This window comes from Anser brachyrhynchus, assembly GCF_964034855.1.
Source record: "Anser brachyrhynchus genome assembly, chromosome: 20".
Taxonomy (NCBI): domain Eukaryota; kingdom Metazoa; phylum Chordata; class Aves; order Anseriformes; family Anatidae; genus Anser; species Anser brachyrhynchus.
Window position 1 is genome coordinate 465,237 of NC_137713.1, and position 24,113 is coordinate 489,349.

Consider the following 24,113-nt stretch of genomic DNA (forward strand, 5'->3'; position numbering starts at 1 on the left):
CACCAGACTGACAGTAGGACACAAGGGGAATATTTTCACGCAGCAGACAGTCCACAGAAATGCACTGGGACCTTTTCTCTCGAAGAAGCAGAAGCAAAGCTTCCTATCTAAACTGCTTTCTTTTGGACGGTACCACAGGTCGCTACACTCACCTGTTACACAGGCAGCTGACTGTGTTTGCCCTGAGCGCATAGTCACAATAAGAGCTGGTAAGAAGACCAAAGCAGAACTATCTGGCAGTACCGTGCAGAGAAGCTGAATTCTCTGGTTACACTCCTGTATGGTTCTAACTTGGTGGAAAGAGAATTCAACTTTTACTTTTTCTGTTGCAGAGCAGGACATGTGCATGATTACGGACAGGCTAATACACTTTAATTGTAAACTAATGCACCACTCTGAAGATTGCACCGACCACTGATCAATTTACAGACTGGATCTGCATTGATGGGAGAAGGTACAAGGAATAGAAATGCCAGCAAGAAAAACAACAACAACAACAAAATCAAGTCCAATCATTGCCTAACACTACTATGTCCACCACTAAACCACATCCCTAAGCACAATGTCTGAAATATCTAATACCTACAAATATCTAACCTAAGCCTTTCCTGGCACAGCTTGAGGCCGTTTCCTTGCATTTTAAAGAGAACCCTCGTGTTTGAGCCAACTACGACACTAACAAATTGGAAGCTTCTCATCTCCTCTAGCTACCCTCACAGCTGCAACCATCTCGTTATAAAACTGTGTGGTTAAATTACAGTTTTAACAGACTTGTGACTCTAGGCCAGGTATATGTGCCAATACTGACTATAATCTTGCCAGCTCTCATCTGAATACTTAATTTTATGCACATATTTAATCCAACTGAAATCAGTAGAACCATTAATGTGTCTAAAAAAAAGGCAACTGTTAATGTACTGCCAGAATTAGGGCTATAAGATTATATTCACTCAGTCAGCAAAAACTAAATAATTGAAGTGTGCAGTCTCCACTCCGCAAGAACTTCTGGAATTTTAGAAAAGATTTCCAACCCTAGCTCAGAGAACTCTTTTTTTTTTCTTCCACATTGAAACATTTCCTTTCAAGGAAGTTTTTTTATTGTTGTTGTTTAATTGATTTAAAATTTCTAAATATAACATCTATACAGAAAAAAAGTACTGGAACAGAACTAATACCTTATTTGGGGGTGGAGTGGAAACAGCTTCTTCACGCTTCTTCCTTATTAACTTTTTACATAAACTGCCAACTCCTTGCAGCAGGCAGTGTAGAAGGTATGCCAGAAGAGTCCTCACAGGACCCAAAAAAGATGAAATGATTAAACATATTAAAAATTCCTCCCACATCTCTGGCTCACCCAAAAACCATGTCTCTAGAACCAACATAACCTTCAACAGGATAAGGAACTCACTATTCACCCAGTAATTTCTAGTCACAGTATCACGGGATATCCCTGAACAAACTAAAATAAAATAAAGATGCACTGGACAGACATGTTCTCACGGTACTGGTGCAGAGTAGCCCAGTCAACACAGATTTACGCTGAGCTTAGACCAACCTCAGCAATCTGCAATGGACAACAGCAGGCAATCTGAGGCAAAGGAGAAAGTTAAGACAGCTAGAAAGCATGAAAAGATGACTCCTTCCTGCAAAGTGTCTTTGGATGCAAATTTAGTGGTTCACTAGCTATTTTTACCTTATTTTATTTAATACCATCTCTACCAAATTTGATGCAATCTGTATGGTGTACTGTCATCTCTCTCTCTCTGCATAGTACAACTGCACTCAGATGTGAATGTTAGCAATGCTTAGAATCATTGAAACATCGAATGCTGATGTCTCAAATATTTTCTAAACTCTTTACACTTCTTCTTCCTTTTAAACCCCATTTTGACTGGGACAGAACTTGGAAAAGTACTTTCACTAATCGTATTATTTTCCTTGCAGGACTTCACAGTACTTTCCCCATCCTATACCTGATTTTTCTGGTTTCTATTTCACAATTTCTATGCTGATTTTTTTTGTTGCTTTGGTTGTGGTTTTGTTTGATTGTTTTTAATTCATTGGGTTTCATGTTGATACACATTTCCTCTAAAATAGTTAAGACAGTATAGAAGTTTTGATGAAGGTCACATCTGAAGAATTTAGCACAGAAAATACCCTTCTTTACGTGAACTTGGACTTGCAGATGTTAGCCTGACTGTTACAGGGTAAGGTGTGGAGATCAGAGGAAGAAACATATAGCAATAAACTTTCTGACTTTCTGACTTTCCCATTGTTAGTAAGGTACCTCCATCCTTTTGGCTAAAGATGTTTAACATTTTCTTCTCATGCTTCTTAGTTTAGTAATAACTTCACTGAAAGGCCACAACCTGAGACCTCCTTTATTGCATCTTAGGTGAAAATGCTTTTTATTGGGACTCCTTCCCTTCTTCCTCCCAATGAATAGATATGACTATGCACTACTACAGATCAAATGGTACTCACAGTTGTCTCTAGATTACTGAAATTCAATTTCATTTTTGCATTATACATTGTGATTCAGAAAAGCAGTGACAAGTACTTTACAGATTTTTGGTAGTTTATTGTCAACATCCATTCTAATTTTGTGTTTGATTTCCATTATCACATCAAACAACTGAGGATACAGTTGACAGAATTTTTTGGTTTGGTTGCAGTACACGGGGGAAAAAGAAGGCAAGGGGTTTGAACCGTATTGAATATGTATGTAACACCTAAAACATATAGCAGCTCATTCAGAACTCTGTAGAACTGCTCAACTCCCACCTTACCAGCAATGTAGAATGTTCACAACAACCCTGAAACAGAGAATATCAAACTGACCACTGCTTTAATCTTTCAGTACTTAATTGGCCACTGTTTTACGTTAAAGGTAGTTAATTCACTAGAGCAAAACTCAAACATCCACTTAAACTCAGATCCCTTTGCCTTGTGAAAACGTTGCTCTGCCTGATTTACATTGGAGGTATTATTTAACACGGGAGTAGGAATATGTTGCCTGGCTTCTGGATCTGGCTGGAAATTTCCACCTCTCTGAATGCTGACTTTTATTTAGTATTCTTTGCTAATAGATGTTTATCTGATTACGCGAATGTAATTAGGCAGACAGAATTCCAGAATTCCACTATATGTGACCAGATGTTTCGAATAATCAGTTACTCAATACAGCAGGATCTAAAAATCATCCATCAGGCATGACTTCTGCTAAGGTCTCAACAAATTTATGTATTTATTGGAGAAGAAACAACAACACACATGCACAAAGGTTTCAGGTAATAGAAAAAGGTAAACTTCTTAACAAAATTAAGATGAGGAAAAAATCTGAAAATCTAATAAACTAGCACATGAAATCATAGAATCATTAAGTTAAAAAGACCTTCAAGATCATCTGGTCCAACCATCACCCCACTACCAATGTCACCCACTAAGCCATGTCCCTAAGCACCAGGTCCAGCGTTTCCTTGAACACCCCCAGGGACAGTGACTCCACCACTTCCCTGGGGAACCCATTCCAATGCCTGACTGCTCTTTCTGAGAAGAAATGTCTCCTAATTTCCAATCTAAACCTCCCCTGGCACAATTGGAGGCCATTCCCACTGTACATTAAAGAGACCTAAAACCAAAACACGCTTTTCAGTAATGTAAGGAAAGAAAATCAGTTTGAACATTTAGCTTTTTTTCCACCAAATATAACCTAGATAAACTCTTTTACTGTTAGCATGTTTGAGATATTTCAGAAATGGTATTCATGTGCCTTTCAGATGTCACATTCTAAGACTAATGCTTCAGTGACCTTTGGGTCAGACTGTTGACTGTTTTCAATTTAAACACCCACTCTTCCCCACCAGAATACTAGCATTAATGTAAAACGACAAGGATTAAATCAAACAGTAGAAAATCAGTATCATTAGGCTGGAATTCCAGGCCTACCTTAACATCATCTCCTTGTGTCATTCCAGCATAGGTATAGAAGAGGGATGCTATTCTCTGAGCCTTGCCCAGCAGGGAGCAAACATGACAACATGCCAGTTTCTGGCCACTTGCCTGTTTCACCTCAGCTACCTTCCATCAGATGGAGCCTTCCTCAAACACATTAAGCATCAGTTCTCAGCCTGACAAGGATGCATGTCTCTGTAAACTCGCCAAGTCATAGGAAGGAAGTGAGCTTTAAAAACAGATTTTCTACTGTGATGACAACCTGGAGATTGCTTTCCATTGGAATTCGGTTTATATGCTGTATGTGAAACGTGCACAATGGACACCTTATATATAGATTTAAGCACTCACACTTGAATAAACTGTTAATTACATCTGTATCTAAAAAGTAATGAATATTTGCAGTAAGATTTTCTGGCCTGTGTATTGTTTAAATACCAAGGTCAATTTCTCTTTATTTTGCCACACGTATGTTGAAGAAGATGGGTGCTAATCAAGTCTTATTTTTCCTTTATGTCCTTTGTAACAAAATATTTTTATTTTTTTTTTTAGTATAAGAAAGATTACAAAGTCTTGCTTTTTCTCTTCAAGAAGAAAAAGTGTGCTGGAATTCCATTGGTACTTTATTGCATCTATGATCTGGTGATGTGAGAAGAAGTGACGTGATGCATGGGTAAACAGCAACTTGGAAAAGCACTATCTTGATTTCCCTAATCTAGACCATTTCACATATTAATTTTTCTACTAATGACACAGTCACATATTTACAAGAGAACAACTCCTATTGGACCCACAGAAAACAATTTTCCACATTGTGCATATGCTAGATTTGGGTTTCTGACTCACCATACTTACAGGTTAGCCCTGGTCCATACAAAAGACGTCTAGTCACTACCCACAGAATACAGAATGAATGAACCGAGCCCTGCCGGATCCGAAGGAGGACTATGCACAAGCACAAGTTACAAGAAATATCCAGAAATTTCAACATCCATTAAAATATTGCCAAATTTTATCCCTAGTGTTTAGCAGCTCCCAGTCATGTATCAACAGCTTCTAGTGCAATCCATCCAAACCAAAATAAAAACACTGTAATAATACTGTCTCTCGTTGTGGTGATTTTACTCGGGTGGGCAGCCGACCTCCACCACAACCGCTCTCTCACTCCCCCTCCTCAAAGGGAAATGGAGAGAAAATATGATGCAAAGGGCTCAAGGTCTGAGAACGGGGGAATGGGGGTTGCGGTCAGTCTATAGCACTTCATCTCCACTGCTCCTTCTCGGTCACACTCTTCCCCTGCTCCAACGTGTGGTCTCTCCCACGGGTTGCCGTCCTTCCCGAACTGATCCTGCGTGGGCTTCCCACAGGCAGCAGCTCTTCAAGAACTGATCCAAATATGGCTCCGTACCACAGGGTCCATTCGTCAGGAACACACTGCTCCAACAGGGGTCCCCCACAAGTGGCAGCTCCCCCCAAATGCCCTGCTCCTGGGTGGTCCCCTCTCCACAGGCTACAGCTCTGGCCAGAGGCCTGCTCTGGCAGGGGCTTTCCATGAGCCAGAGCCTCCTTCAGGGCACATCCACCTTCTCCACCATAGGCTCCTCCACTGGCTGCAGCATGGAAACCTGCTCCGCTGTGGTACACCACGGGCTGCGGGGGGACAGCCTGCTCCACCAGGGGCCTCTCCACAGGCCGCAGGGGAACTGCTGCTCCAGCGCCTGGAGCACCTCCTGCCCCTCCTTATTCACCAGACCTTGGTGTCTGCGAGGCTGTTTCTCACTCCTCTCCCCCAGCTGCTGTTGAGCAGCAGGGTTTTTGTTGTTGTTGGTTTTTTTCCTTTCTTAAATATGCTCTCACAGAGGTGCAAACAACATCGCTTATTGGCTTGGCTCTGTCCAGCAGCAGGGCCCTTATCTAACATGGGGCAGCTTCTGGATTCTTCTCACAGAAGCCACCCCTGCAGCCTCCAGCTACCAAAACCTTGCCACATAAACCCACTACACTCATATGCTCAACAACAGACCTAAGGAGCAGAAAAGTTGTGGGGAAAAGCCAATTCCATTTCCTCTAACAAACCAGCAGAGATCATTTTCTCATAGGTGAATGAGCAAATTATCCTGTCAAAATCATCAGTAGTTGAAAACTACATAAAAGAGCACAATTGTTTCTAGTTTCTCCTGGTCAGGAGCCATAAACAAATTATTTCCAAAGGTGTTGTGTTTTTTGTTTGTTTGTTTAAAGTGACAAACTGGCAGTGATATGACAATTAAGCAGTGCATGAATGCACATCATTCCATGCAATTCAAGGATGTTTATAAAAGAGAAAAAAAAAAGAGGAATTGAAGTGGCCTTACTGATCTGTAGCCAATGTTCTCAGAACTAGGAAAATGGAAGCAGAAGAACAGACAAGAAGTGAAGTAAGGCCAAAGAAAGGCTCTGAAAAGTACTTTAAGAAACAAAGGTCTTCTTCTGAAAATTGAATGACTAATGCTGCTGATTCCTAACTTAAATTTAACCACTTCCACGTATCATTTTAAAAGGCCTGGTGTTCAAAACTTATTCATCCCTCTAGTCCCAAGCACCTTAAAGATAGAACAGTCCACCACTGTAATTCAATAATTCCACATGCTCTCCTACCCCTACCAAAAGCGTTGCTTCAACATTGTTATGAAAAAAAAAATATTTAAAATGCATATCAAATCAGGAGAAAAAAAAGGCATCTACTTGTTCCATTCCAGTGACTGGCATTACCTCTAACTTAGAATAAACCAATACAGTGCACAGTAGGCACCAGAAAGGCAAGGGGGCAGGAATATATAGGTGGCGAAAAAAAGAATTTAAAAAAATGGTCATCTTGAAAGAGGAATTAAGTAAGCAGGGGTCTAGAGGAAGTAAAGTCATTATGTTTATCAGAGAAACTGAAGCCCAGAGAAGAGATGTTAACATAATTCCTCTGATAGCAGACCTGGACTGACAGAGGCAGGGTACTAAGACTAGGTTTCTAACAGGCATGGAAAGGGCTGACAAACAGGGAAGAATTGAGGGCTGAAGGGAAGCATTAACAGCAGAATGAAATCATTAGAAAGGAAGCAGCAGCTTGAAGATAGTGTCAGATGGACACCAGGAAAGCTAGAAAGGGCAAAGGGTCTGGGCACCCATTTATTCTCATTGTGGCTGCACCTGTCCCTATGCAAAAAATAAAAAGGAGAGCAAAGAGCCTAGTTGACTCAGCCACAGATACAGTTAAAGGCAGAAAAAGTCCATGCAAAATGCAAGTTCCCTTGCTAAGAAGTGAAAGGGCTAATTGGAGAAACAGTCCAGACACCACTGTGGGCTAAGTACCCAATATAACCAACTTCTCTCTCCTATTTCCTCACTCAGTGCCTTTCTACTAATAGCACTTTAGCAATGACAAGCCCCTGGCTACCTACTCTGTACATCCTTCAACTGACAGTTCTGCAACAGATGGTATGGACAGGCATATATTTGTTCACTGAGCACAGGAAACAAAACAAAAAGCTAATCCATGCAGGCCTTTCAGCCCCTATTTTAAGGTACCAGTGGCATTTTCAGTCTTGCACCTTATGGCATTACTGATGAGATGAAAGAAGAGAGAGGAGGTTGAACATGGTGGTTCAGGCTCCAAATCCTAGATCAAGCTTTCCTATAAATATGGTACATCTTTTAGAGCTGTTTCTTGATGCTTCAGATGCCAGCTCTCCCACAGCAGAAATTAACTTTACCCTTTTTCTTAGCAGCTTCACCACCTCCTCCAAACTCACTCCCCAAAACCAGGGAACATATGAATATTCTCTAACCTTTTCCTGCAATGACTGTAGGTGGACTGCCTGCATCACATCTGAAAGTACTTTCCTAGTGCAGACATTTTTGCTTTCTGTGAAGGATCTGGCATTTTTGAGTCACTGCTGTCTGTTACAAAAAGAAATAAAGATTAAGAACAGATATCACACCACCCACAGGGACATGCCAGGTAGCAAGCTGCAGTTGCCCCAATGTGGTCTGCAACCTACAATCCTGCAAGTGCCCTAGCAAGTTCTGTGCAGGGATTTTGCTTAAGACCTTATGTCCAATAGGTGAGACCTGGCTACTCAAACAAGTCAAGATGACTGCCTCTAAAAGCCCATCATAAGCACATGTGCCATTCAAAAGTGATCAACCAGATTTTGTAGTTCCTAGAATTATGTACTGTCTTTGTATTTACGACAAGGCCACAGAAATGCTTGCGGCTGCAAGGCAGGGAACATACAGGCAAGACAGCCACAACATTTGCATATTTGTGCATATTCTAGCTCATGTAGGTAACTCAGTAGGCTCCATTTCTACAAGCTGCACATTTGCTCTGCTCCTAAGTCAGATACATTCTGAAAGAGCTCCTTTGTGAATGGATGATTCTTGCATTTCCTTAAGACAAGAAGCAGCGACAACATAAAACTACCAAACTATCACAAAATGAAAACACCACATCCTTATCTTCCTATCAAAGTTAAAAGGACAGCAAACCAATGCCCCAAAAAACCAATGTGACTTTTTACACTTTTGATTAATACTTCATCTATCGAAGACTAAAACCAATCATTTAGTTCTATACCCTACTTGCATTTTCTAAAGTGACTGATGTTCTCACATTCCTGAACTCTATTTTTCTCAGATTTTTTTCTGGATTGCTGCCCGCAATCCATGCCTATCTTGGGGAAATATTAAAAAATAAAATAAAATAATCTTGTTGGGAAAAATAACTTGGTTGTAGATATAATGCTACCATGCGACTGTAAAGCTACACTGACAGATAACAGGACTGGCACCAAACACCAGGCAAGTTTCACACACAGACCAACAGGCATTTAGTCATTGCACAGTTAGGCTGTCACTCCAAAAGCAATGGGCTCAGCATGCAACCCAGAAGAAAACCACTTCTGCAACAGCAAAAGGTTTCTCATGGGCTCTGCCAGCTGACATAGGTCACTCATGTGCACCAAACACGTGTTACCAGGGATGTGGCTGCCAGCAAGCATGGGGCATCAGGCTTGGGGCATAGTGGCTGGAAAGCTGTGCAGAGGAAAAGGATCTGGGGGTGTTGATCGACGCTCACCTGAACATGAGCCAGCAGCATGCCCAGGTGGCCAAGAAGGCCAGCAGCATCCTGGCTTGTATCAGGAAGCATAGCCAGTGGGACCAAGGAGGTGATCGTTCCCCTGTACTGTGCTCTAGTGAGGCTGCACCTTGAGTACTGTGTCCAGTTTTGGGCCTCTCACTACAGGAAAGACATTGAAGCCCTGGAGCATGTCCAGAGAAGGGCTACAAAACTGGTGAAGGGTTTGGATCACAAGTCCTATAAGGAAAAGCTGAGGGAACTGGGATTGTTCAGTCTGGAGAAGAGGAGGCTGAGGGGAGACCTCATTGCTCTCTACAACTACCTGAAAGGCAGGTGTGGGGAGCTGGGGGTCGGCCTCTTTCCACAGGTAATTAGTGACAGGACAAGAGGGAATGGCCTCAAGTTGTGCCAGGGGAGGTTCAGGTTTGAAACTAGGAGACATTTCTTCTCAGAAAGAGTGATTAGGCATTGGAACAGGTCACCCAGGGAGGTGGTGGAGTCACCGTCCCTGGGGGTGTTCAAGGAAAGGTTGGACATAGTGCTTAGGGACATAGTTTAGTGGGTGACATTGGTAGTGGGGTGATGGTTGGACCAGATGATCTTGGAGGTCTTTTCCAACCTTAATGATTCTATGATTCTAACATGGCTTTGCTGCACAGTACTCTCAAGCTCTCCAGCCTGAAGTCCAGCAAACTGACCTCCAAATTGCTCAGGCTCCGAGGGAAGCAAAAGCAAAAAAACGTGAGCCAGTAAGCACAAGGGAGACTAGATCTGCATTTTCCTTTGAAAGGGTACTACCCAAACAAGCACATCTTTATTGTCTTCAGAGGAGCCTGCAGCTGCCGCTTCCCTTTCTGCTTCTCCCACATCAGGCAGCAGCGAGCGTCGGTTCAGCCAGGCTGCAGCCACGGTGCAGCCTCCGGACCTGGGAGCCCTTCCACAGCCCCAGCCCAGCGCCGGGGAGGAGAGCCGGCAGGAAGCAGGACGCCGGCGGCCTGGGCAGCCGCCCCACGCGGGACTCCCGCGATCATCGGCACAGGGCCCGCAGGAACGCCGAAGGCACAGCGGACCCTGCTCGGGCGAACGCACCTGGGTCTCCTTTACGGGAGCCTGCAGCTACCGTTCCCGTGGGTCGGCGGCAGGGTCCGCGCGGCACGGGGCTGGGCAGGCCGCGGCACCCCGCACAGGGCCACGACGGGGCGCCCGGCTCGGAGCGGCTCGGCCTGCGGCAGGCGCGGAGCGGGGTCTGCCCCCGAGGCCGGCCAGTGCGCGGGGAGTGCGGCCGGACCCCCCCACTCACCGCCCCCTCCCCTCAGGACAGCCTCTCCCGCCGCGCGGGCTCCCCGCTCACCTGGGCGCGGAGCTTTCGCCATCTCGGGGCTGACCGCTCCCGGCCAAGCCGTCGCCGGCCGCGTCAGCTGCTCGCCCGCGGGGCCCTCCCGGCGCTCCGGCACCCCGCGCCCCGCCACTCCATCTGCTCCCGGCGGAGGTCCCGCACCGCCCACCCGCCTGCGGCGCCGAGAGACGCGGCCGGGAGGCGCCGCCGTGCCGCTCCGTCCCCCCGCGCAGCCCACCCGCCGCGGCGCAGCCGCCGCCGTTAAAGGCGCAGCGAGCGGCTCAGGCGTGACCAGGCGCCGAGCCGGTCCGGCAGCCCCGTGCGATGCGGCTGTTCGCAGGCGGCCGGGAGGGCGATGGGCGAGGCCCGAGCAGAGGCGCGGCCGCGGGACTCCCCAAGCCCGCCCGCCCCCGGGGCCCGCCCAGCCGCAGCCCAGAGCGGCCCGCGCTGCCCGCTCCTGCGTGCGCCGCCGCTCAGAGCAGAAGCCCTCGGTGCCCGCGGCCGGCTCGTCCTGCCCGCTGCCCGCGCCTCGGCTCTCCGCCGCCGCCCTGTACCCGGCCGCCCGGCGTTACCTCCGCTCTGCTGCCCGCTGCGGAGCGCCCGGGGGCTGGCCGGCGGCGCGTGCCTCGGTCGCTGCGGCAGCACGGCCCGCACAAACGGCTCCTGCAAGTGGCTGGTCCGGATTTAACGGCAAAAAGCCCTTGGCCAAAAAGCGTGTGTCAGTGCAGCGGCCGAACTGCCGCAAGGCCTTTTAAGTCCGCGGTAGGAGAGCTGCTTGCACGCTGCTGCGGGAGTCGAGCTAGGGAACGTTCAGGGCGGGACTATTTTTCTCCCTCTTCAAGACCCTCACTTGAGGCACATTAAGGACAAAATAGAGAGTAGCCTGCTTCTCCAGATCTCCGAAGAACTGGGGGAAACTCACCTTCAGAAATGACTGAAGTGGCTGCCTGTCTTGGAGGAATAGTGGGAGGAGGCAGGGAGAAAGCCTGTGAGGGGCTATATTTTATTTACAGTGTGTCGGAACACCAAAAAATAAAGTATGGTAAACTAAAGTTTTGCCCGAGGAAGAATGCAATTAAAGAACCAAGAAAACAATGCAACTGAGACCTAAAGCAGCTTGCGGGCTTTGTGCCAATACCAACGTGGTGGGTAAAAAAATAAATACACAATTTGCTTTGGATCTTGCTAAAGAGTTCATTCAGCAGTCACAGCAAATACCACTGAGAACAGTGTTTTAAACCCCAGAGACAGTTAAGTGTCTTTGTTTGATGCTTAAGTGGAATAGCCACAACTCCCCATAGTTTTCACCCTCCAAAGCCAAGTGAAAGTATGCTAATTATAATTTGTGTTCTCCCATCTATGGGTGACCATGCTCCATGGTGGAAAAGTTTGGCCTTGAGCCACATTGCTGTTTCACATGAAGTCATGTTTAAAAGATTTGACCACACAATTGCTATCTCAAAGAAGCTATAGTGTCAATAAGCTGCCAAATAAAGCAATCCTAGAGAAAGGCTGTGAATGTATTCATGGGGCTGGTATCAGTGCTGGCTCAGAGGCAAATGTCTGAAAGGAAAGGATATATTTGGAGCTCCCTACTCAGTGTTGCTTCCTACTATAACAGTTGCACTACTTTCCAAACAGCTTCTGTCCTGTACAGATGTGACTTGCCACCCTGACATCTGGGAAGCAGTAGGCCAGTAATGGGATAAAAACATCTGTTTCAACTGCATGTTAACTCAGTACCAGTTGGAGTAGGAAACAGAACAAAAGACAGACTTAGTTTTAACAAGTATTTGAAAATCCATGATTATCCACAGCTATCAAATGTATGACAAACCCATTTGCAGTTTATCATAAAAGCTATCATGACAACAGCATAAAAGGAATAAACAGCAGCAATTGTCTTCTCTCTGCCATTCACCGAGGGCAAACATGCACAAAGCTTCGCTTTCTGTTATGCCTCCACAACTTCTCTGAAATCAACAGAGTGAGGATACAAGGGCAGAACTTCACCTCCTATTTCCAGAGGGTCACCTGTGTAGAAGGCCAGCATAAGACGTATGCATGACTTAAGCGTTATTTCAAGAAATCTAGCCATACTGGAGGTACACGCTAGCAACAGTCTATCAGTGATGCACGCCCAGGGATATATTCATTACAGACCAGACACTGATCCACTTGCACTGTAGCCTTTTGAAAAGTCTTCATCCTTTCCATATTTGCATTCAGTCTGGACATGGATGCACAAAAGTGTAAGCAAAGAGAAGCTGAATTCACGCAATCCTAACTGCCATTAAGCAGTTTCATAAAGGTGACTGAAGTAAACCACAGTAACTTTCCAGATGTGTCAGGCTAATAGTCCCCACATCAGCCACCATGTAGAAGCCACACCAAAACAGATTCTCATAGTCACCTGAGAAGAATTTTTAATGAGAAGTTTTTCTAGGGCTTGGAAGAACTTAGTCTGCAGATAGGAAACAACCAGGGAGATTCCCATGAGATGGTTACCTCATAATATCTTAATAGCTCTGTCCTTCATTAACTGCACTCAATTTAATAACCAGACCAAGATTAAAGTGAAGGTGATTCCTTTATCATGCTCCCCATATCTTCACTGGGAGAGAGAGAGACAAAACCTGCCTGGAATAGCTCTTCTATTTAGAGATATGAAACAGTTTATGCAGACACAAAATGCAGCCATTTAACATAGAATGTCTCTACAACGTATCCAAAATTGTTTTTTTCATTAAGATTTTTTGGATAGTATTATCTACTGGGTAAGTGCAAGTATTGAACTAAGTCAAATCAGTCTCTTTCTTAAGCAGAAAACACAAGATGCAACAATTTAGGCATTAACATCTATACAAGATTCAAGCTTTGCAAACTATTTAAAAAAATAAATCATATTCTCTGCTCCAGAAATGTTTGGCTAATATTACTGGAAGAAAAACTTCATCTAAAATGCCTTTGAGAATTTGAGTTGTATGGAGAACTCAAAGAATACTGTACTCAGATCAGATAAATGTAACATTTCCCTCTCCTTCTTTGTCCTCTACTCCTTTTTGCAGACAGGGAAAGCGAAGTATAAAGACCGAAGGCAACACTGAAATCTAAGTGTGCATTCCCAGAGCTCTGCCCACCATGCTCAGAGCTTCTTCATTAAAAAACTAACTCCTTTCAACTTACACCACGAAGAACAAATTTACATCTTGCAATGATGGCACACTACAAGATACATCCAAGCTGCTATATCTGTGTAATATGGTAGTAGGCAAGGGCTGGAATTTGGGTCAGGGAGATTCTACTGCTGTATCAGTTTGATAAACTGCTTTTCCCTGTCAGCTTAGCTATCTGAGTGAAGAAGAACAGTAAACAGATAAAGTAGACCCTTAATAACATAAAAGAGCAATCTTTACCTTTAATCAAAGTAGTGAAAATACATTTTAAAATCAGAATCTGACCCAGCCATTGAAAGAAGATTGGATAAGCATCTGATGTCATTGTTCAACAATTTCTTTTATGGAGATCATTACAGTGCACTGTACTTAAAAAATGTACTTTTGCAGAGCAGGTTTTTCATTTTCCCCCATACAAGACTCTATCATCTTGGAATCATTGCAGATGTGCTACCTCCCTACCCACCATCCTTCTCCAAAAAGACAGGAAGAAATTAGACCTTTGCACAGTAGCTCTGAATGTAAGAAAGCATATGCTTTGTTGTTGTTCACAAGCAACACCACAGTTCTAACACATACTCACCCTTAACAGCTATTTTGCACTGTGCTAGATGCAGTCTGGAAAAATAAAAGGCTTTCCATTGGCATGGCTGCCTGAGCAGGCAGTTCACTGCAGCCTTTGAAGGCAATAAGAACCACAATGCCTCCCTTGAGGGGAAAAGATTAATTCATATTGTTCTGAATACTGAAAGCAGACAACTGCCAGCCCGTGAAAACATAAACCTCCAGAACTTTTCTCTTTCTTCTAAAGGCTTGCAAAAGCTCCAGGCATTGCAACTAAATCCTTTCAGTACATGATGACACACAGCTTTTTTTTTGTGTATTACTGAGACCTGTTGAACCTCTACAAGAGGCATAGGCAAACAATAATGTAAGAAAAATATAAACCAGGCAATGACCTAAGCTGGAATATCTTCAAATATATTTCTATATCCAAGTACTTGTTAAGAAAATAATCTAATTACAAACACGTTATCTTAATTCTGAGCACATTCAGATTTAATGGCAACCCAACTGCTTTTCCTTGCAATATAGCAGAGAAACTTCTCTCAAGACACAGCCTATATCAAGGGGTGCTCCCTATCATTGTTAGGTTTTCTAGTCTTGCAAGATGTCTATAGAAATCAAACCTTGTATAAAACATGGTTTGCATACTACCTCCTGCAGACTGGCAAAATAGGCAGCGCCATGTGTCAGAGGCCTCCTCTGACAAAGCCACCTGAGGATGGGAGCTCAGACAAGAATGCTAACTACTGACACCATTGACCCCTTGAGAAACAGCTCTCCACATAATGAGGCAAACTGTCTCAAATTGGACAGGGAAAGTGGTTCTAGATAAACCCTTAATGGCCTAGGCAGCAAAGCTGAAGGTCAGTTGGTTAGTCTTCTGGACTGAATTCAAGCCTGGCTTCTGTACGGTTATGCCCAGAGACATTAGGTTCATTCTGTTTTAAGCAGCCTTTGGAGCCAAACAAGGAAAATATTGAGGAATTAAGGGAAATAGGAAATCTGTGCACTACGCACCACATAGTCTGTCCAAAGTCAGAAGATAGTCTACTTATTTCAAGAAGTGGTGATGCTGAGTGCAGTTCCATCAGCAGTAGACAGCAATGTGTGGACTAACAAAGCAGCTGATGAGAAGGGTGCAACAAAGGTCAGGAGAATACTTTAAGCTCAGTTCCTATATCCTTGCAGTCACCACAGAAATTGAGAGGCAGCCCTGAGGAGCAAACACCACATTGAATCAGAGAAAACAGCGGATGGTAGAACAGCTTACAGCCAAGTGTTGTATGTTAGCCACCCACTAGAGATCGGTTGTACTACGCTGTTTTACTTGGAATGACTGAGAAATTCTCTGGCAGCAGATACACCTGCTTTGTGGCTGCTCATGCCAGTGCAACAGCCAGAGAAACTGTCCAAGATCCAAGAATAAGTCTTAGGATGGTGAATCTTGGCAACATAACTTTAAATCATTCGAGAGGCCTCTCTGCACTGTTTGTGTGTCACATATGCGCAAAATCAAAAAAAAAAAAAAAGAAAGAAAGGAAAAAAAAAAAAAGGACAAGATATGTCAAAGCCCAGCATACTAGAAGAGAGCAGCATTCTGCCAAAAAACAAAGGGACAAAATCATAACGTACAGAGGCACAGTAGAAGACAGCGATGGATGTGCAACTTGTCCCAGCAAAGATTTTATAGTAATCCAAGGTACAGGAAATTCTCTATCAGGGAAGTACATGGGTTTGTGTTGCCAGGTTGCTGCTAGCTCAAGATAATCCCAGATACCACAAATCCTGCCTCATACAGCCCTTATTACTAAGGTAGCACTGATCGATACCAGAATTACTCAGCTGGAGCTGAATGTGTGCCTGTGTAAAGTCCATATCAGGCATAAGACAGCCAGTCAAATACCTGGGCCTGGTAATGAGAACTCTGCTAACAATATCACAGCTCTTGCTCTGCAGGGAAGCAGGGTCCAACTAATGGCCAAGACAGCTATCAATAGATGCAGAAACAAGAGCTGAGGGAGGCTCGGTCCTGAAATAGTCAGTCCCCCATCTGTTATCCTCTTCGTAAGCTCTGACCTGAAAGATGCTCTCTCCTCCTGCCTCAAGTCTTCTCAACATCCAGAGCCTGTCCAATTAAAGGTCCATCAGAGTAGGGGCGGACTTGGAGTGATCAGCAATATCAGGGCTGAGGCATTCTGAAGATGTAGGCAAGGAAAAATGGTAGTTGCTGTTTTAGCTCCAGTGCACTCCAGTATTGGTAGCTACATAAGGAAGAACGCAGAAGGCATAAAAAGCAGGTGTAAAGAAAATTGATGAGAGTTAAAACCACAGGATTTAAGCAGGACTTCATAACTAAATAGTTTATATCTCGTATTTCCTTGTTACCATACTGTAGACTCACTACTTTAATCTAGATTGTTTTCTCTGCACTGTTTACAATTCCTTAATACAAGGGAGAGATTTGCTGACCACAAAGCAATCAGCTTCCAGTTCCAGATGGAACAGATGGAAAGAAATACAGCTCACAAAGACTCCTCAGGCACAAATGAGATCACATAGATGTGCTCCAGACCCTACAGAAGAGGTCCCACATAATCATGAGTTTTTCATACCTGGTAGTGCTGCAGAAATAGTTCTTTAGAAGAAACAGCCTTTCCTGTCCATTCCAAATACCAAATTGAGAGGGAGAGGGCGCAGAAGCAAGTGAACCTGAGGGTACAAGTTTCCTCTAGACTGCTGCAGCCACACAGAGAAGGCAAAGTTAATCAACATCTACCACATAAAAGACAAGATTTGCCATGGCTGCATAATGTCTCTCTCTTACTATACTCTTGCTGGTTAGATATCTCAGTCTTCCACTATAAAATAGCTCAGATTTCATCCTCTTGTGCCTCCCCTATCTAATCCACTCTTAAAGAATAACCCAGACTTTCCAATCTCCAACATTACTGGTATTTGCTCTGTTTTATTGATCCCCTTCTGATTTTTCCATTAGAGAAAGAGGAAGACTGATAAAGTTGCATGGCCTCTATTTCAGCAGATAAGCACAGAACATCTATTCTTTCTGCAAGGGAAACTCTTTATCAGCTTCCCAATGTCGTTTTTCGTAAAGGCAGCCTGTTTTTTTCTAAAGTATTGTTATAGTGGTTTAATGTGTTGCTAGGAAGCCTTCTTCCTGTAGCCTGATTACTAGCCCATAGTAGAGCAGAACGTTAGAAAAGATCAGCAGAAGGACAGACTACGACAAATACAAGAATATTGATTGATGAAGCTTGATCCTAAATCCATCTTTTTTACTACTGAAGGACTGGGTATTTGGAAGGAAAAAAAAGAAGCCTGTACACATTCAGAACAAAAACAAAATGCTGACACAGTAATCAGACAGCCCTGCTCTCTTGGTGCTTTAAACAGTAGGCTGTTTTTAGTCATATGTTTCCTAACTGAAATGCTGAGGGGAAAGGGAGAGATAGTAGCACCAGAATTTTTAGAAGCATCTATGGAGCATTCCTGCTCTGCAGTGCAGCAGCTGTTTGCACAAACATACCCAACCTCAATTTCCACTGGCTTTCTCAGGCATATACTGATCTTGACTAGGGCGTGCTGCCCACACGGCTTCTCGGAGAGATGCTGCAAAGCAGCCCAGCTGCCACAGGTCACAGCCCGTGATACCCAGCCAGGCTTGTGGATGTCTAGCCCAGACACACTTATATGAATCCTGGTCACATTCATATCATACTAGCATCTCAGCTTGGGTCCATTTGAACAATGCTATTTATATTTAACTAATATTGTGGATTTTTTCTTCTATGCCAGCTCAAAAAGGGACAGGAATTACTATGGTGAGTTAAAAAAAAAAAAGGAAGAGGGAGAAGAAGGAAAAAGAGATGGTTACTATGTGGATTTTAGGAGGTTTAAAAATAACTGACATTGATGGAGTGCCACCTGCCTCTGATATAATCATTGTTAGGTGTATGCACCTGAGGTGGTTAGAAATCCACACTTGAAGTCCTGACAACAGAAGCAACCACTCTTTTCTTCTTTCCCCTTTTAAAGAAGTTTACTTGTTCTCTGTCTCCTTCCTCCTAGTCTACTCCTGTTTGCCTCTTTTTCCTCAGCCTAAATACTCAGGCTTGTTGCAGAAGCAGAAGGAAAACGAGAGGGGGATGGCAGTGGCAGACTCACCATTAGTTTAATTGATGCTGCTTAGTTTCATATTCAGAATAAGTTTATTTTCCCAATTAAAAGATAACAGACCATTTTAGAGAGTGTAATCTTTCATTTGGATTTCAGACACATATAAAAATCCCACATGTAAAAATCATTTAAAGTTATGGAGAGGATTATTCTGGTGGATAATGAAAGGCAGTTAAAGAATAAAGTTGTTATCAGACGTAGTCAACATAGGTTCATCAAGGGGAACTCCTGCCTGAATAATCTGATCTTGTTTGATAAGGTCACCTGCTTGGTGGATGAAGGGAAGGCAGTGAACATAGCCTCTATGGATTTCAATAAGGCCTTTGAGCCCATGCATCCTTCTGGACAAATTGTCTACAAGTGAGGATGCATTCAACTCCTGCAAGTTTGCTGATGGTACTGAACTGGAAGGTGCTGTTGACTCCCTGGAGGGACAAGAGGCCTTGTAGAGGGATCTAGATAAATTGGAAAACTGGACAATCATCAATGGCATGAAGTTCAACAAAGGAAAATGCTGGGTTCTGCACCTGGGACACAGGTACAGACTGGGAGATGAGTGGCTGGATAACTGCTCAGCAGAAAGGGATCTGGGGGTGCTGGTAGACAGCGGATTCAACATGAACCAGCAGCCAAAAGGGCAAATCATATTTTGGGTTACATTAAACACAACATAGCCAGCCGGTCAAAAGAGGTGATTCTCCTGCTGTATTTAGTGTTGGTGCAGTTTCACCTTGAATATTGTGTGCAGTTCTGGACTCCAGAATATAAAAAGGATGTTAAGGTCCTTGAAAGTGTCTAGCAGCGGGCAACAAAGCTGGTGAAAGGGCTGGAAGGCACAATACTGTGAATAGAGGCTGAGTACACTTGGGTTGTTTGCTCTGGAGAAGAGGAGGCTGAGACGTGACCTCATTGCTTTCTACAATTTCCTGAGCACAGGAAGCAGAGAGAGAGGTGCCAGTCTCTTTTCCCTGGTCACCAATGACAGGATGTGCAGGAACAGCACAAAGCTGTGCTGGGAAGGTTCAGAATAGTTATAAGGAAAAATTGCTTTACCGTGAGGGTGCTCAAACACTGGAATAGGCTTCTTAGAGAGGTGGTTGATGTCCCATAACTTCAAAAGGCATTTGGACAATGCCCTTAATAATATGTTTTAACTTTCAGTTAGCCCTGAAGAGGTCAGAAAGTTGGACTAGATGATTTTTGAAGGTCCCTTCCAACTAAACTACTATATTCTAAATCTTGACAATTGCTGAGCACTGAACTCCTACTGAATTGTAGGAGCTTTTCTCTACCAAGAATTCACTGAAACAATTAAAGCCCAGCCTTCACAACAAGTGCTATTCTGATGTTTGATTCACAGAAGAAGGAAGGAATACACAAAGATACAAAATCAAATGAGTGCAATAAATAAACAAGATTCCCAAGCGAGCTTAAGGCCTGCAGAAATTTTGGGTTGCTTAATTTCTGACAGGCAAATGCAAGTAAGATGTTTCAAGATCTTATTTTACTCATTAAAAGCTGAACAAAACTTCCCTGAAGACAAAGGAGGTGGTAGCAGAAAAGGAACTGCATTTTTTTTAAATCAGCATTTCTTCCTGTGGCTTCATCAAGACTGATTGTTCTCTTGCTGTGATACACCATTTTGTTTGATCAAGATAATTTTACTGGCTACCATTTGCTCAGATACAGTGTATTAAAGAATTTAGACTGCTGTACCTAAGCAGTAACTGATTTGCACTGCTTTCATTTCAGTGAGGGAATGAACTTCAAAAGCATCTTGAATCGCTTGAGGTAAACCTTTTCTATCAATATAAATCAAGATCTAATGAACAACAATATGAAAAAGAAGTCAGCCCAAGAGAGAAGAGAGTTAGGATGTCACCAGAAATAAATACTTTTCCTTTCAGCAGTCAGCAGGTACTGAGAATTTTGTTTCTCCTTGTCAAGCTTATTACAATTTCCAACCCACTTCCTTCATCATTGCACTTTGTCTATTTTAAAATAATTTGCCCTCACACAGAGAAGCGCTACGTCGTATGTCAGGTACAAACACATGTCCTGAGCGTGACTTAAGCAGGACACAAGACACCAGTCTCACAGGGCTTATTGTAAAAGAGTAGTTGGTGACAGATTGGCAGTGCCACGTTCTTGTTGGCTTCACCACAGTCCAGCAAGGGCAGAAGACCAGCCTCTTCCTGTGTTTGCCCACATACCTGCTACACCAAAAGCTGCTCCCACTGCTGGACAGAGTGCAGAGGATGAGGCAGACATCTTGCCTTCCAGCCATGGCACCTCAAAACACCCACCACAAAATAGCCGTGCCCTATCTCTGTCACTCATCAAACAGCCTGTAGAGAGACTCCATATGACTAATCCCATGCAAGCCCCTGTGAAAGGAGTTTTACAGTTAGTGAGATGATCAAGTAAAAGCTGGCGGTTGACTTGTAAAATGGGGAGTCCATTGATAGCCAACCAAGCTTATTTCACTCATACAATGACCTGAATTACATCCTTCTCCTTGCTCCAAGCCTATTAAATCTTATTGTTTCCTAACCTCTGACACATGCATAACCAGAAAGAATGTATATACTTCCTCTTGCTCTTCAATGAGACAAAATCCAAAACCTTTCCAAAAATAGGCATCAACAAAGGGATTCTAATCAGTTAGCACAGACCAGAGTAGGTCTTTGTGCAGAAAATTTTCTTCTTCTTTGTAGGACACCCGCCCTTCCTTTCCCAAATCCTCTCTAAATCTTCCACAAGTAATAAGCCAAATTTACATTACACAATGACCAGGCTGAGATAAACCAAAGGGCTTTGTGGGCTGGAGCATCCCTGAGCTTTCAGTCCTGCAGGTTTACTCCTGTAAAACAGGCTGATGTTATGCTGCTCCAGTCCTTTCAGGTCAGGGCTGCATCTACTCCCAAACACGTAGGCTGGTTCAGTGTCAGGTTTACATAATGGGGTTATGAGAAACAACACTGAAACAGATCCTTAAGGGAATGAGAGAGAAACACAAACAAAAAGCTACCAGTGACATTCAGTCCTTACTGATTTTAGCCAGAGTTCAAAGGACTATCTAGCAGCTTCAAAAATCACAGTGAACCATATTCTGGCTCCACAGAGCTTTTCAGGTACAAAACGGGGCTGTAAGACCAGTGCTTAATACATAAGGCAGAGTTACAATTCCCAGTGTATACAAAGTGCCATTAAAAAAAGTATTGTCTAAGTCCTGAAAAAAATAAAAATCTCCCTAGATTAAACAGCTAACTGCAGATGACTAGGAGCTAGTCAGACACAAATCATTCTCTCTCATTATTCCTATTCCTTCCTCCCCTGGTTTTCATACTAATCTTACAATCTGTTGGATCATTAATTCCCTGTAGGCGGTCTACCTTCAGTAACCTCCAGAGAGCTGGCCTGCTCCAGAAACAGCTCAGAAGAGGGACCATTCTCACTCCTCCCACTGGAGCACATCCTGCCTTGCAGGCAGGCTCTTCCCACCTAGCCAGGCAGCTTTCCCAGCTCTCAGAAAGAAACAAAAAAGGTGTTCATGCAATGCCTCCTATGAGCCACATAGAAACAGCAAGGACATAGCCCAGTGCAGTCCCAAGCTGCAGCAGTCACCAAGGCATTTTTACCTCTGTCACCTTCTCATACAGGCTGAGACCAGTAGCACCTGAATCACTGCAGCTGCGGCCAGCGGAACCCACCCAGCTCCTTTGCTCCTGCACAGGGCTGTGGGCTCTTGCCTTCCCTTGGCCACTAGGAAATTGCTTCATCTTGGCCCCTTGAGCCACTGGGCACAACAACAGCACCCTCTCAGGTATGAACCAAGGCATGTACCCCAGTCTGTCAGGGTGAACCCTTCCTCTTGTGTGTGTCTCTGGCACAGCTAGACTAAAGACACAAATTCCCACTAAGGAACAATGAAGCAAAGGACAGCACTGACTACAACCTTGATGCTGTGAGACCACATTCTCTGTTTTTTAAAGCTGGAATCTACAGCTAGATTTACACACACATGTGGAAAAGTAGGAATTTGTTTGAAGGAAAGTTCACGCAGCTAATGAATTAGCTCTGAATTCAGCAATTCTTACACCCATGCCTATAATAATTGCTTTAAAAGTTATGTAAGTGCAAAAACACCTTGGCAAATCAGGAAGCTGCTTAAAAAAGTATTTAAAAACAAAAATATTAAAAATCAGTCCTTGAAAAATATCTCTCAGCAGCAGTGACTGAGTTTAATCCATGAAAAGGGACATCTTCCCGAAGAGAAAAGGTGAAAGGGAATGACCATGAAAGGAAGACATCATCTCCACTAAATGAGTGAAAGTAATTGTTAAACTTTGAATGCTAGGTTATATTTCCTTCTGTACAGAATAATACCTACAACTTGAAATCCTGCTTTGCATTTATTTCAATTGTTCTCAACAAGGTATTTCAGAAGACAGGTTCTGCCAGCCCAATCTCTGTTCCACATTAACATCACAACAGTGCTCAGGAGCACTAATGGTCAGATGCTTCCCTCCCTGTGCTAGGAGTGTCAACTGAGGCACCCCTTTTTTACCTACTTGTTGCAAACTATCATGCAAGAGATAACAGGCAGACACAAACACACAGGTGAAGTACATGTAAACAGATGACAAATGACCAGTTAGGACCACTGTCCTTCAACCTGCTTCTTTTCTCTCAGACCAGACTACCATCCTAAAAAATAAGTTTAGAACCTAACCAATCTAGCACTCCAAGCATGCTGCAAGAGATAATGTGGGGACTTCTGAGGAAAAATGTGCTTGAAAGTTATTATATACTTCAAGAATGTGCCTTGAACAAATATACTGAAGCAGATCTTCTGTTTGACTGACAGCTGGCTAGCACATACATCATGAACGTGGAACCCCTTTTGCTATTGCTTATGAACAAGTTTTCAAAAAAAAATCTAAAACAAACACACAAACACACCTATTTTTCCTGGTGGGAAGAAAGCAGTCCAAAGAGAAAGAGGACGTGCAAAGTTAGCCTCCAAGAGTAACCCAGAGATAAAGCAAACCAAACAGAAGGAGCTCAGTTATGTTCTTACATTGACATTAATGGCAGTTGAATTAGGTCCAGAAAAAAGTACAGAAAAAAGGTACAGAAAAAAGTAGTTCTTCAAAGCACTGGTAAAGCAAACACTGTTGCCATAACTACCTCTCTCCCAGAAGCATGCCATTCTAATTTCTACAGTTAAATATTTACAAAGTAGATTGCATATTTTCAGGAGTTGCAAGAACTGCTCATAGAATTTGAATGAGTCCTCACGGAGGGTTTCCAGAATCACACCCGGGTGCCCACAGCACCAGCTGGGAAGTGACCACATCAACACCTTGGTGCACTCAGGGTCTGGCACTACCCTTGCACCAAACTGCTCTGATGTGTGTCTGCTGTCACATCACTGAACGACTCTGTGAACTTTAGATCTACTTCAGCTATATGTGACTGCAGTAATTGATGTTTAACAGAGTCATACAAACATGTATATAACCACCAAATTCTTTCGTCCTGTTTTGGTTTTGTCCATCTCACAGCTCAGGCACTGAAGAAACTTGCACATAAAGAATCAAGACAAAACAGGCCTGTGAAGATCTTACATACCCATGGAAGGAAATTCTGTGCAATACCAGGTAGAAAAGCACATTTTGGATATCTAACCGGTTCCTGAAGACCTTCAGCAATGAGAAACAGCACAGGTTTGAAGAAAATCTGTTCTTCACTATCTATACCATTAAAA

General features: G+C 43.6%; 1 protein-coding gene across 10 annotated transcripts in view; it reads right to left on the reverse strand.

Moving 5' to 3' along the window:
• Positions 1 to 11,489, reverse strand: part of PITPNM3 (PITPNM family member 3) — a 91,200-nt gene extending 79,711 nt beyond the window's left edge. For 6 of the 10 annotated variants that reach the window (XR_013941181.1, XM_080562961.1, XM_080562962.1 and 3 more), the window contains exon 1: positions 10,419 to 10,579. Coding sequence is in view for 6 of the 10 variants with exons in the window: in XM_080562961.1 (XP_080419087.1) it covers positions 10,419 to 10,440 (22 nt within the window). In the remaining 4 variants the exon portion in view is untranslated. Of the gene's footprint in view, positions 1 to 1,175; positions 10,291 to 10,418; positions 10,755 to 10,975 lie in introns of those variants that run through there. The other 4 variants (XM_080562956.1, XM_080562958.1, XM_080562959.1 and 1 more) reach the window with 4 other exon arrangements.
• Positions 11,490 to 24,113: the final 12,624 nt, after the last annotated feature.